This window comes from Urocitellus parryii, chromosome 12 (assembly GCF_045843805.1).
Source record: "Urocitellus parryii isolate mUroPar1 chromosome 12, mUroPar1.hap1, whole genome shotgun sequence".
Taxonomy (NCBI): Eukaryota; Metazoa; Chordata; class Mammalia; order Rodentia; family Sciuridae; genus Urocitellus; species Urocitellus parryii.
Window position 1 is genome coordinate 6,852,382 of NC_135542.1, and position 15,247 is coordinate 6,867,628.

At 40.6% G+C, this 15,247-nt stretch overlaps 1 protein-coding gene and 1 long non-coding RNA gene across 2 annotated transcripts in view; both read left to right on the forward strand.

Moving 5' to 3' along the window:
* The window catches only part of Tmem182 (transmembrane protein 182), a 51,784-nt gene that overhangs the window by 24,033 nt on the left and 12,504 nt on the right, over window positions 1-15,247 (forward strand). Inside the window, exon 4 of the mRNA XM_026408613.2 lies at window positions 8,661-8,798. Within this exon, the coding sequence (XP_026264398.1) occupies window positions 8,661-8,798 (138 nt within the window). The remainder of the gene's footprint in view (window positions 1-8,660; window positions 8,799-15,247) is intronic.
* Window positions 166-2,778, forward strand: LOC144249559 (uncharacterized). The gene is made up of 3 exons (XR_013342237.1): window positions 166-216; window positions 1,201-1,477; window positions 2,181-2,778. It is a non-coding gene; the product is annotated as an uncharacterized LOC144249559 (long non-coding RNA).

Here is a 15,247-nt window from a genome sequence, read left to right on the forward strand (position 1 = left end):
GTTTGCCGTGGGGGCTGGGGGAGGGGCGGCGTGCTTTGTTTTGGCTTCATTTAGAGCATTTACAGCACTTCACACTCTGTGCTCCAGGATGTGTCGGAACAGAGGATTAGCTGGATGAACTAGCTTTGTGGGTGTCTGAGGCAATATAGCAAGTTTTGAAAAAATGGATAACACTTAAGTTTATCTTTAAGCTGCAAATAAAATATTTACATTTGGGTACGTACGTACAGCAAAATAGCTTATCAAAACACTACGAATTTGGAATTGTGATCACTTGGGTTGACTTCTCCCTCTGTACTCTGAATAAAAGAAGATTGGTTGCGTAAATTATAAGTGTGAAAAATCCAGTAGAAATTGGTAAGATGTTAACTGAACCAACCGTGTAGACTGTAAAGGAAAATGACCAACCCGGTTTCAGTATCATTATGAAAACAGAAATAACGGGTCCGTAGCAGACCTCAAATGGATCAGCAAGCTTTCCTTTGTTCTGCAGCTGAGTCAATCAATCGGGCAATGGCAGGGATCATTTTCTGGGTACGAAAATGGTCCACTGGTTACAGAAGGAGTCTGAACTTTATAGGTTACAATAAGGGTGAATTAATCATTGGAGACCAAGGCAGGACTTGTTGTTTGGGGCAGTCAGGAAAGAAGTTGTAAAAACTCCAAAATTCACTGACCCTGGGAAAAGCTCAGAACACTGCTTATCTTCCTTCCTCTGGGACCCATTGTTACCCAGAGCTTCACTATTTGCTTTTCTTCTTCCAGGATTCACCAACTCTGGGTAATGGTTAAAGTCCACAGCTCACCTTTCAGTATCTGCCTCCCTCCTTCAGGGCCCATTGTTCCTGGAAAACAATTTACTGGGAGAGGTTTAGTGTTTGGCTAAATCCCTCCCTCCACCAGAGGGGTTGTCTCATAGAAATATCATTTTCCATAACCCTTCATATACAAATCAAAACTCATGAAGACATCCTTTATTCTTTCTGGTTTCTTACCCTCTGTAACAGCAGTAATACCAAGCCTAATTTCATCTCTACCTCAGGAGCTCCCATGAGAACAGGGTTAGTCTAACTAGTCTCCCTGTTCTATACCTGTTCTATACCTTTTCCTAGCAAATCATTCTCTATGCAGTGATAAGAATTATATTGCAATACCAATTTGATCATTATCTCTGATTTGTGATGTTCCGTGTCTCCCCAGCAGCAGTATAAGAGAGCGGCTCTTTGGAACTGCACACTTCTTCCATGGATGTTTCTGACTCTGATTAGACTGGCTTTGTCTCTGGCTTTGTGAAACTCTAGGAAAACATGAAGACCTAGCACAATGTGACTTTTCTCATTGCTACTCACCTTCCAAAAAGTGTGCTCTTGGTGCAATAGTTCATCAGGTGCTGTGATATTCCCACATCTCCATCAGGGTACTGGCCACAAGCTGTTAAACCTGTTTGCTTTTCCCCTGCTGGGATGAACACAGGAGGGTAAGGATTATGTCTTACTCTGGCAGTTTTTGGCGCCTTGCACGTGGGGAGCCCTCGGCATATGTTTGCTAAACTAAGTGGCTTCTGGTTGTCAGCCATGTGCCCATTTGCCTGGCAAGGCTGCTCTTGGGGTCCCTGGTGAGACACTAGTTTGAGTTATTGGATTAATGTGAATGGCTTGGAATGGAACTTTTTCTAAAACAACCCACACTTAGGCTTCAGGCTGCTTTTGCCCATCATCTAAATTAACAAGATTGTGGTGTATTTTATTATATTCTAGTGAAAAAATAAACACTTGGGGCTTTATTTTTCTAACCCTTTACACAGAAATCAAAATAGGTGCCCACTCTGCTATTCACTTCCTGTCTGTGCCAATCTGCACACACACACACACACACACACACACACACACGCACAAAGCCACAGAGGAACACACCTACTGACATAGACTAATACACACAGATGTACTCACACTGACACATTGACACATATGCACAGATGAACAGCCACACACACACACACACAAACATACACACACACACACACACACTCAGGCACACTCATGCACACTCCCACATGCACATATACTAATGTGCACTCTTAATTAGTAGTCCATTTGATTTCATGTTCCACGCTGTCCTGTAGTTTTGTTTTTTCCCTGAAGAATTCTTAACAGTTTCTTTTTCCCTCATTTCCTACTTAGGCCTTTTTGGATTTTGACCTTTTGGATGTACTCAAGATGCGAGTTCCTTTGATAACTGTTTGAATCTCAAATGTGAAGTTGCAATGCTTGATGAATAAAACAGGCATCATGAATATAGTTTTGCATTCCACGCGCACTTTTGTAGCAAGCTACACAATCTCTAATGACTTGATGGCACTTCTCTATGAGTAAACAACAGAATACTCCTCAAATGAAAGGAGATACTGAGTCTAAGGGAAATGTTATAAAATATGAAATGGTATAGAGAATATGTCAATGTCCTATTTCAGTATGCTCTGGGCTGATGAATTTCATTCGACATCTACTAGGATGAAGTTACTAAGTAAATTACAGGGGAAAATAATACCACAAGAGGAAAGGTTTAATCTGTTAGGAAAATAAAGTCTAGATGAGCCATTTACGTAATATCTGAGGTGAGACTCATTACTAGCCATCTTCCTCATTTCAACCACCTCACCCCCGCCAAAGACCTCGGTTAGGTCAATTTATTTAAAATCAACCAATTTATTTAAAATCAACAGAACTTAATTTCTTTGAAAATAGTATTTGATTCTGGTCTTTCATGGATTCAGATAAAGCTTTCCTTTAATTAATCCAAATTGTAATAATATAGATTGCATGTAAATCTATTTACATTGTAAATCTTCATGTTTCAATAGAATTAATAAATATTCAGTACTGTTTAAGTTAAACATTGAATTGTGTGAGATGGATTTTTAGATGTTTTCTCTAGGCACACTCCCAAACCATCAAAGACAAGGCCTAGCAGCTCTCACAGGCTCTCAGAAAAAAACGGGAAAGAAACTCAGGTTTCTCTGAGGTCTGTTTAAGATCTCAGCATCTGAAACAATAAAAAAGCACTACCTAGACATAAACATGCTCCCCTCAAAATTGTATAAGCATACAAATAATTTTAAATGCCTACCTATATAAATAACACAATTGTTATTATGTAAAACATAATATACTATTATTATATAAACATAATTAAATATTAAATTATATTAATTGTATATATACATATATATGAACTATACACACACACACACATATGCACATAAAGACTACACATGGGATGCCTGGGGAATCTTCTAATACATGTATTACGATGGAAAGCCTGTCTCCATCTTAGATCTATGAAATTAGAAGTTATCTGTGTCAACTGTATTGTTGATAACAATGTTTCATATTAGAGTTTTGATAATTAACAATAATCACAGAAAATATACTGAGGACTTACTGCATGCAGCCACTTTTCATATGTTATCTCAGTTACTATATACTGCAAACGTATGAAAAGATATTGCATTCCAGGTAAGGTCTATTCGAATCACCCCGTTAGTAAGCAGAAGCACCACCACATGGATTTGACTCCCTAGAACATGCACTTAATTTTTGGGTAAGATGCTCTTAGCTTTACTTAGACAGTGACTAAACATGACCAAACCCCACAAGCCAATTCATGATTGGGAATGACCATTTTTAATTATGGAATCAAAGTGTGATGCATAGGAAAAGTACACAGTTATAAAAAGTTATAAAAGTATACAGTTATCTCAAGAAACAGGAAGTTCTAAGTTTTGAAATGTGCATGATGCTATCTGTGCACTTTTGAATATTAGTTAGATGCGTAAGCGGAAAAATAAAGTCCATGGTGACATGCCCTGGGAGGATATTTCTGTGTGGTCAAACCTCTCCAGGTAGCCAACAAACTACTCCCTCTCTTTCTGTAAATACCAATCTGTGGTTCCTTCTTTTTAAAAGAGAGTCACAATTAAAAGTCAGGGTATTTTCCTAGAGCAGATGAGAGGACAGGATCTAGCGGTTGACAGTCTGGGGAACATCCATTCATTGTTACCATTTCTTTCTTGATTTCCTTCCCCATGTGTTTTCTCAATCTTACGTCTCCTCTTGCTCCTCTCTGTGTGCAGACTTACCCTGATTCCTCTGTGTAATCTGAGCCCTTCACTTTGGCTTTCTGTCTCCCTGTGGACCCAGCTACCAGGGCTTCCTCTCAGCTCAGCTTGTGAAGTTTCCAGGTTTCCAGTCCTCAGGGAATCACCCTTTTCTAACTTGTAGGTCAGAAGGTCTGGTTTGGAGGTCACCAGGTATGGGCTGTCTTGCGTCAGCTGTTTGCTTTCACTTATTTGTGTTTGGGGAGTTTAGGAGTAGAGTGACATGATATGAAAACATGGCCAATGATTTCTTAGAAGGTTAGTGGACAAGGATCCCATGGGAGACGGTATAATACCTTTTGGGAATCTTTCTGTATTAGTAATCTACTTTGCTAAAGTATGACTGTTATATGCACTGTAAGCCATACAAGAGACTTTTTACCTCGATGGAACATAAAAAACATGTACAAGCCTTTCTAGGGGAGTAAATTCAGTTCCCTATTTTGAGCCCATTATCACCTGATTGTAGGGACAATGAAACTTGAACAAGAGCCACAATAAAAACTACCACAAAATGTCATTCATTGGTCTCTTTTTATATAGATTATGAATAATATTTCTAATAGATCTAAATCATGAATATAAATATCTATATTTTACAAGAAAAAGAGACAGAGGTTCAAGAATCTTCAGTGACTGGTCCACGGTTAATAATGTTAAGAGTGTGGTAAACACTCCAGACCCTCTGATTCCCAAACCTATGTTTTTCTACTATTTTTTATTATATCGATAATACTTTCAAATTGTAACAGTCAAATGTACCTTAAAGAAATAGGAGAAAAATGCCCTACTATATTCATACAGATATCAGCCATTTCTGTTTCTTTGCCCTCATTTCTTAAGTTTCAGGAGTGCTCTTATGTCTTTTTTCCATTAGCCTCTAGAACTTTCTGTAGTGTTTCTTACAGAACCAGTGTGATGTGATAGATTCTGTTTTCCTTCTTCACAGACGGCTTTATTTCACCTTTATTTCTCTAAAATATCACTAGATGGAGAGTTTTAGGTTGACAGGTCATCTCTTTGGGCACCTTGAAAAGTTTGTACAGTGGTACAAACGGTGGTCCATGCCTATAATCCCAGCTGCTTAGGAGGCCAAGACTTGAGGATTGCAAGTTCAAAGCCAGCCTCAGCAACTTAGGGAGGCCTAAATAACTCAGTGACATGCTGTCTCAAAATAAAAATTTAGAATAAAGGGTTGAGGATGTTGCTCAGTGATAAAACACTCCTGGGTTCCATTCCTGATTACCGCCCCTGCACCCCACAAATAATAAAATAAAAAAGTTGTACTGTCTTTTGGCCTCCATCATCTTTTTTAAAAAAATTTTTTTTTAGTTGTAGATGAACCTTTATTTTATGTATTTACATGCTTTGCCGAGGATCGAACCCAGGGCCTCATGCATGCTAGGCAAGTCCTCCATCACTGAGCCACAACCCCGCCCGTCCTCCACCATCCTTGATGAGAAATTTTCAGTCATTAGGATTGCTATTCCCTCTATGTAGTGGGTCATATCTTCCCCTTCTGGCTTTATCTATAGTTTTCAGTAATTTTATTTTTATGCATTAGTACTAATTTCTTTGAATTTTTCCTCTCTGGATTTGTGTGTGTGTGTGTGTGTGTGTGTGTGTGTGTGTGTGTGTATGTGTCTGTAAGTTTGACTTTCACCACTTTAGGGAAATTTTTAGACATTAATTTTATATTTTCCTACACTATTATCTCTTGCCTCCAATGACAGTCAGTTTACTTTTGATATTCTCCCCCAAATCTCTGGAATTACACTCATGTTTGTTCATTATTTTTTTCCCTTGCTGTTCTTCATATTGCTGGTGATTGTACAAGTTCCAATACAGAACTTCACAGTCACTTCCTCAGCTCTCTCCCCTGGGGGGTTTCCTTCATATCCTCTGGCTTCTAGAGTCCACTTTTCCCAGTTTCTCTGGCCATTAGGACTAATTCTCTTGTTGGAGTTTTGGCCTTCTGTGCTGTGGTGCAATTGCCTACATTTGGGCCACAGGACTAAACAGCAACAGAAAGGAGACCATCTAACAAGGCCTCCTCCACTGTCACTACAACACAGGTCCCTTCTGCTTCCCCTGAAGCAAGGGTCAGATCACCTTTCAAAACCTTTGATGATCTTTCCTCCACGGGGTGCAGATCTATGTATGAAGCTGATCTGGAGGTGCCCCCACCCCCACCGCCACTGGCTTGCAGGGGCCTCTTTCTCTTGATCTCTATCCACACTGATGCACTTAACTAATTTTTTTTCTTCGTTATTTGCCCTTTTCACCGTTGCATGGTTCCTAGTTTGGCTGGCCTTCAGGCCAAATCTAGGTGGAGAAAAGTAAAGAAAAAGAGAAAAACAAAATGTGAAAACCCTGCTCAGTCAACTTGACCTTTCTGATTTCCCTTCTCAATCCACTGGCTACTATTCACTTGGAGGGTCTTCAGCCGGTTGTTGGTCATACATATCCAGATTTAGTTGTGATCGGCAGAATCACAAAATGAGATCCTTATTTCTTGGACTGCGTCTCCGTCGTGTTTCTCTCCCCCGAGCACGTGCTTGGCACAGAGCCCACTGTGTGATAGACAGCGCCAACCATTCTGCAAGTGAAGTGAATGAAAATGAAAAATGTGAGACTCATCACTTATCCCTTAAAGTCTGGCAAATATTTGGCCTGTCGTCTGCCACTCTCACTTCCCACGCTCAAAGCTGCCATTGATGATGCTTGTTCTTTGGTCTCCACTAGAGATCTGTTCCAGGACTGCAAGAATACCAAAAACCCATGGATACTCAAGCCCCCTATATGAAATGACATAGTATTTGTATATCCTCTGCACATCCTCCCTGATCTTTAAACCATCTCTAGATGACTTAGAATACATAATGCAATGTACATGCTATGTAACTAGTTGTTATATATATCGTTTAGGGGTTAATGCCAAGGGAAAATTGTCTATGCATGTTCATTGCAGGCATGGTTTTGCTTTTTAAATATTTTCTATCCAAGGTTGGTTAAACCCTTAGATACAGAGCTCATGCATTTGGAGGGACAACTGTATTTCTTTGCTGCTCTACTCCTTGCTGAGCCTGAAAACAGGTGCAGGATACTTTTAATAGCAGAGTTGGAAGCACTGGGGAGTGAGGTAAATGCTGACCTTTTGTTCCCATGGAGGTCTAACATAACCAACAGAAACCCTCCAGCCTTCCTCTCCCATTCAGCTGTGAGGGCTTCTCAAATCTCATCTGGCCATCCTCTGTTCTCCAAGGTTCCAGCTGATTGATATAGTTCTTCCTTGCAAGCAGAACTGTTCAGAAAAATAACTTTTCACTTTGCAATAAAGTTTCTGTTTCTTTTAATTATAATTTGACAAATATGTTTCACTGAGTTTTTTTTTTCTTTTACATGAACAAGAATTCATCTTCTTCTTTTAGCCATAGGGAAATGGTGACTTTGTTTAATAGATTGGTAATTATCCAGCTCAAAAGAGATTATTAGAATTCCTTTTCATTTGATTACTATATATCTCCAAACTTACAGTCCATTTATCAGCAGCTGCATCCATTCACTTGGCCTTGCTTGTCCTTGACTATGAGACTCTTGAGCTTTTCCTTTTTACTCTTCCTAAATACAAACATTAATAGAATGTGGTATTCCTTAAGTATATCTGATATAAAATTTCAGGTTTTTTTTTTAAACAGACCTGTACAAATCTTTTTATAATTGTCTTGGTCATTTTAAAAATTTTATTGCCCTAGTTATTTCCAACTGAGCAATGATCTAAATAGAAATGTATTTTTTTCTTAGGGGCTTGGGGTGATTATCATTAGCTTTCAGAGAATCATTTTTGTACAAAGTGCTTGGGAAGTGTTTGTGATATGAATGTCTATTCATGCCTTTGTACATTTGCTGGGAAATACCCATGTCTAACTAGCAACTGGCACTTGCTCAAGAGAGCTTGGTCTGGAATTTTAAGTGTTGCCACTTTTAAAATGGGGAATCTGGTCAGGAAAATGAGCTCCTCTTGTGTATGAGGTATGTGTGTGGTGCAAATTCTGAACATAAGTTGGGCACAGTGGCACATGCCTGTAATCCCAGCAGCTCTGGAGGCTGAGGCAAGAGAATCACAAGTTCAAAGCCAGCCTCAGCAACTTAGCAAGGCCCCAAGAAGCTTTAGTGAGACCCTGTCACAGGAAAAAAAAAAAAAAAAACAAGTGCTGGGGATGAGGCACAGTCGTAAAGTGCCCCTTGGTTCAATCTCTGGTACCAAATAAATAAATAAATAAAGAAAAGAAAAGAAAAAAATTTGGAGCTCAAGATTCATTGAAGGTCACCATCATTGTCATCACTGAGTCCAAGGTCACCTGGGAAGAAGTCCTGTTTGAGACAATCAGGACCAGAGCCTGGGATTTCATCTAGCAGTGCTAAGAAACTTACCCTGTGACAGCCTGTGGTGTCCATGATCTAAGTGGACTGTTCTTTCCTTCTTTTCTCCTGTGACGTCCAGTTTACCGTGGCTTCTGGGCAGTCTTGATGCTCCTGGGGGTGGTCACCGTGCTGACCGCCAGCTTCCTGATTATCTGCGCAGCCCCCTTCGCCAGCCACTTTCTCTACAAAGCCGGAGGAGGCTCCTACATTGCCGCAGGTATGTATAGTGAGAAGGGTGGGATTCTGGCCTCGGGTTTTCTCTGTGTGTTTGTGATTCCATTTCTAGATATATGTCTCGATTCTGGTCTTCTAGTCATAGTAATATAATAAGGTGCATGTGCAAAAATTCCCAGGCGCCAGCTGTGTGTCTGACTCTGTTTTGCACGTGTCACCACAATAACCCTCTTGACCTCACTGGGTTGTCATTACATAACAAGAACACGGAGGCTCAGAGGGGAGAGGTCAGCAAGAGCCTTCTTATCTTTCTTGCTCCATTGATTTTCTATCGGTAGAACAACAGAGGTCACAACATGTCAGGCTATAGGTACATTTTGTCTGCTCTTAAACACATAGCTCCTTGATGATATTTTTGAAAGATATATCGGCATGATTTACTTATAACAGGAAAACATGTTTTTCTACATCCTCACCACTGAGTTTCCTTAATTGTGGTTCACCTGCATTATCTAAACACACACTTTTCTGTGCAACACCTGCATTTATTTAAGTTGCATTCCAACACATTTTTCTAATTTCTGCAAAGATGATCATAAGATAGATAGAAAAACATGAGATAGATGACTCTTGTGAACTGTCTTTTTCATTTAATTAGGAAGTAAAACCAGACCACTCTTATGAAAATATAAGCACAAGGCTGGTATTTGTAAAGGTAACAATTGTAGAAAGGTAGATGGGCTCCAATCTGACTGGACCAAATTGCCCAAGACTGTGCTGTATTCCGGCATCAGGTCAGACAGAGCATTTGTATGGAGACTGTAGTGACGGGTGATGAGAACAGAATGGGGAGCTTTGCTACCTTTGTAATCATTGCTAGGACAGCTTGTGAGGCTGCCATCGTAATTTAATCAATGGTCGTTTAGCAAAACCCTCTACATAATATGATGCTTAATTCTGCTGAGGACATAAAACAATGATCAGATATGGATCCTCTGTAAAAAGCCAAAAGAAAAAAAAAGTCACTCTGAGAAGAAGCCTGTTTAACTGATCTTTTCTTCCATTGGTTTTACCCACCAGGGCTTGTCAGTTTTTAGTAATCCTTTTTGATTGAGGTAGAAGTCACACACCATACAGTTGACCATTTTGAAGTATATACTTCAGTGTTTTTTTTTAATATATTCATAGATGTGTACAAATATCACCATGCTCTGGATTCAGAACCTTTTCAGTGTGTCACAGAGAAGCCCCAGGCTTCCTTCCCCTTGCTCCCTACCTGCCCTGAGAAGTCAGCAGCCTACTCACTATCACCCTGGGTTTGCTAACTTCACATAATTGGACTCATATACCTGTGGCCTTCATGTCTGGCTTCTTTCACTTAGATATCAACATTTATAATCTCTCTGCTTTAATTCATAATTCTGTAAGACCAAACATATTATGTGTGTTCCCTAGCATCTTCCTCACCAAATAGCTTATCTCCCCTACACCACATTTTATCCTTGACTCCAACAAAATTCTAGTTTGGGTGCATGTTTGTCTTCCTAGAAATAAAATCACTTTTTTTTAAAAGGATTTGTTTTTTTATTTCTTTGGCTGTTTGTATTTTTGGTGGTGCTGAGGATTGAGCCCAGGGTCTGGCCTGCACCAGGCAAGCCTCTGCCATTTAGTAACACCCACCCCTACTTTTCTTATCTCAGTTCCTTATCAAAGGGAATATGTAATCACAATAGTACTAACACATCATAAGTAACACATTTGTTTTAAACTTTTGTTTGATCCTGGATTTAATCCTGTTATAGAATTGCATACGAGTTTGCATGTGTGTATTTAGTATTTTTGAAAAATAGTTACTTTTGGTCATTTTTTTTTTCATTTTATAATTTGTGCAAGGAAGTAGTATATCCGGAGAATTAAACTTGGCTGAGAATATTGCAGGAAGACTAAGCAAGCGCCTGCTATGTACTCACATAATCCTAAAAATGTGACCAGGGGATTTTCTTCATTCTGCAGGTCTCCTGATAAATATCCTAAAGCCTTCCCTTCTTTGTGCTTCATGCAGATGAGCCCTGAGAGCTTTTCAGTATCTGGGGGTTCTGGGTATCCTATTTTGAAAGCCAGACAACTAGATGATTATGAGAATCCTTTCTTTAAATTTGACTTTTAATTTTCTTGATGAGACAATTATATGTTCTTTGTGTCTGATCATTTGTTTTGCAAGAGCAGAGAGAAATATTCTGTTGCATAAGATAAAATGTTACTATTCATTGTATGATCTTGGGCAGGAAAAGTCATGTGCTTACAGATAACTAAAGATGATTGTCCACTAGCAATTTCTTCCACTAAAGAATCCTTTAAAGCACTTTTGAAGCCAATAAATCAGCCTTCAACACTTCTCCACAGAAGGATTTTTAAAATCTTATAACTGTGTATTATTAACAATCCCTGGTAATAAGGATAGGCATTCTACTCCTTCAAAATCAAAGATGAAAACTTACACACTATCCTGGAAAAGATGAAGAAAAAATGGAGGATTTTTCTTGTGCTAGGTTTGTCAGCCAGCCAAGTTCTTTTCTGTGCTACATTTAATACAGATCCATGCATGTAGTCATTTACTGAGCTAAATCGAATTGAATTTCCAATGCTTTCTTTGGTTAGACTTTATATTTTCAAAATGAAGACATCTCAAAGAATGTCTAAATCTCCTTCTTTTAGGGCCTGCCTTGCCATCGCCCACCTGTGCCTGTGCCTGCTCTATGCCAGCCTTGTGCTCTGCAGAGCAGTTAGGAACAGGTGCAGCGCGGGCTCAGGGTGCTTGTGGCTGCTTTATCAATGCCACAAACAGGACTGGACACTCTTTATTTAGGCAGATGGCCTTAGGGAAGGGCACGGCCAGATTCCAAATGGCCATTGCTGGGTGTGTGCACATAGAAAGACTCTTTGGCATCAGTAAGATGACTGCTTTGGGGCATTCCATGCTTGGCAGATGATGCCGATATCACAGCTGTCGGGTGGGAGCGGAGGGTGCTGGGCCAGCAGTCTCGGGGCCAGGCTTGGGGGACAGCTTCTTCCTCAGGCAGGGCAGGCCGTGTATTTCCTGGGGAGGGTCAGTTCCTCACAGCGTGTACAGTCATGGTCAGGACATTGCAACCCCACGCTTGTGTTTCAGTGACTTGTTATTCACCTCAACAAGCCTGAACAACCACTGTGACCTGTTTTCATGTGGACTCATGGAGAATTCTGAAAGGGGTTGACCTTTGTCTTTCCTTGCCAGAGGGAAAGCATCAACCCTTTATCAGGGGAGACAGGAAAGCTGCAGAAGGAGTTAGAATGGGTAGGCAAGGCGGTCCAGACATTGGGGTTATCCAGAGAAAACCACCATAGAGCTGATGCTTCCTAATTCCAGTGTCACAAAGGAACATCAGGACACCTTTTGCTGTTTGAGGAAAATGTGGGAGTATACGAGAAAGGATTAAGATACTGATATTGAAGGACAAACACCAAAAACCAGAAATGGGCATTTGCAAGCATTATCAGGGTAGAAATGCTTTTCATACTTGAAATCACGTGGTCTGGGATGGAGGTCTGGAACGACGGTAGAGATGGACAGTCTGTCACCTGGACGCTGGGAATCGGGGAGCTTCTGCACCTCAGCCAAGTTTCTTGTTAGCCCCTGGGAGTGATGAGATGACTTAGACACCTGGTAATTCAAAGGATGAGACCAGCTTCAGGCTCAGGTGTGTTAAAGGAAGTAAAAGCTGCTTTTGCTGTAGTCTCCTTCTTTTGTGCTGATGGAGGCAAAGCTTTGGCTTGTCCACTGGCACGTGTCTGTTTGCTAGGTCCCATTCTGTGACTTTCCCTCTGGGGCCATGGTTTCCTGGACTGTGATGGCTGATCAGGGCCATGAGTAGAGCAGATTATCACGAGCCATGGAAATCCTCTGTCACGTGGGACAAACAGCCTGATGCCCAGCCTCCTGTGGACACTGTGTCCCTCCTGCTTAGAGATGTTTTGTAAATGGGGAGTGATGTGAGCCTCCTAAAAAATCTAGTCTAAGAAAAGCCAATGGAATTAAAAGGAATAGAACAATTGCCATGAGATGATATCCCTCACTTAGTTACTTAGAAGCCAGGGGACGTAGTTCTGAGGTCACTTTCCTCCAGTTGAGAGATCACACGGCTCCCACAGAGGCGCTCCATGTCATGCCTGTCTTCCTCCAGATAAAGAGGAGTGTGGCATTGCTCAGAGCAGGAGCAGGGGACGGTACACGGAGGCAACAGAAGACCCAGAGCAGGAAGGGATTAGGAAAGAATTGCTGACCTGGAGGCACCCACGTCTCCTCTGAATCTGGGCCTGCGCCTCTGCATCCAGAAAACTCCAGCCTGTCAACAGCCACCGGCCACTGACGCCAAAGGGGACTCAGTGTGAGAGAACAGGCCTGGGTACACATACTTGGCGATGGTGCCTTTCTAAAGCATCTGTGTTTTAGTAGTGGCTATAGAAACAGGCTTTCAGGTGGAATCAGAAGCCCGACTTTCCAACAGGGAATGGAATATTTCCCCAAAGCTCAGGCCTTCACCTTTTTACAGCCCTGGTGTGTTGGAGATGGGTGGAACACGAAAAAATTATTCATAAGAATGATTTGTGCCTGGCCTACCTGCCACCCAGGAGGACTTCTTACAGTAGAAACAGCCTCCTAGTTTTAATGATCTAGAGAAGAGCAGTTTGGATTTCCTCAGGGCTTCTTGTAAGCAAGAACAGACGTTCTGGGCCATGCTCTAACTCCTGTCCAGACAAATCTAGGGATCAAGAGGCCAGATCAAATATAAATTTGGTGAAATTTTTCTGGAAAACCTTGAACTTCAAATTGGAGTTAATGCACTTCCCCCAACTCTCATATCTTCCTCTTTAAAAAAAAAATCTGTTTTCTTCTGAGAATTAGAGCTAAGGCTGGTAAGTGAATATTTTCACTCAAATGAAATCCTAGTTATCCTGAAGTTTATGTAAGGGTCTGCCGTGTGCCTTGCAGTGTGCTGCCTGTTGTCCTATTTGGGAATTTATCTAGAAAAGCTGTGAGATTACAGTGTGGGAAGGCTTTCCTTCACGTGAGTGCAGTTTTGCTGACATCCTCAGTCTGACATTTTTCATAAATGTCAAGTGCTAAAATCAACCTTGTTCAATATTACATAGGAAATAGTTGCAAAGAGTTTTAATTGCAAACATATTTTGAAATGTTACTACTTTTCTTTCTCAGATTTTTCCATGGGTGTTTTTCCCCTGCCCTCTCCCACCAGTGCTTTTCAGTTTAAATGTGTCTGACAGATTCTCAGAACCTATTTCCAGTGGGGTGTTCACATGTGTGACATGTGGAGAGGGGACCCAAAGCCCTAGAGGAAGAATTCCAAATGCACATTTCAAACTTCATTCTGAGCTTGGAACCTCTCAGCCAGGGCAAGTGGGAAGGGAATGAGTGGGAGAAGAAGCAGAGACAGAGCAGTGGTTTCTCCAGGGAGAGAGGTGGCTGTCCTGAGCGCCCCCTCACATGGCTCTTCTGTGTCCTTGTTGGAGACGTTCTGGGCCATGCTCTAACTCCTGTCCACACAAATCTAGGGATCAAGAGGCCAGATCAAATATAAATTTGGTGGAATTTTTCTGGAAAACCTTGAACTTCAAATTGAAGTAAATACACTTCTCCCAACTCTCATATCTCCCTCTTTAAAAAAAAAAATCTGTTTTCTTCTGAGAATTAGAGCTAAGGCAGGTAAGTGAATATTTTCACTCACATAACATATTATTATGGGGTACAATAAATCTTCATTAATTTCAGGGATTTTTCAGATAAGTAATATGTCAAGATTATTACTGGCCATGGAAAGACAGAATGAATTCCCATAGTTTTATTCTTTTTCTAAACTCTCTCTGTTACTAGCATCTACTATTTACTCAGTATAGTAAGAATTTAATTTGCCTTTCATTCCACATTTCCCCACAAATACTCAATTTGATCAGAAACAACTAGATTTGCTAAAGATTTTTTATTTTGGCTTTTTAACTCAATCGTATAATTTTTATGTGACTTTTTTTTCTTCTTCACATTTTCTTGTTATGGAAAAAGGAACATTTGGTATAGTCTCATTAGAATTACCACATTGACTTATGCTCAGAGCTTGTTCTAGAAATAATTTTTACTTTCTATAACTAAAGGCCTGGTAGAGAGGGGCAGGTGACTTACTTGACTGCACTCTTAAAGCAGAAAACTTCCTTAATGTGAATGAGTAAAAGTCTGGATTCATCTTCTGTTCAAGATGTTCAGTACTAGGACTGTGGGATGACTGGTGCCACCTTGTGGAGAGTTGTAGTAAGACACTGACGTAATCATTTCCTCACTTTAGTTCTTAGAAGTAGAAGGGGCCATGGGAGATGATTCTTTTGCTTCTTGGCCATCCTGAAATAACTCAGTCACATGCAACGCTTTAAAAGATTTCAGAGAGT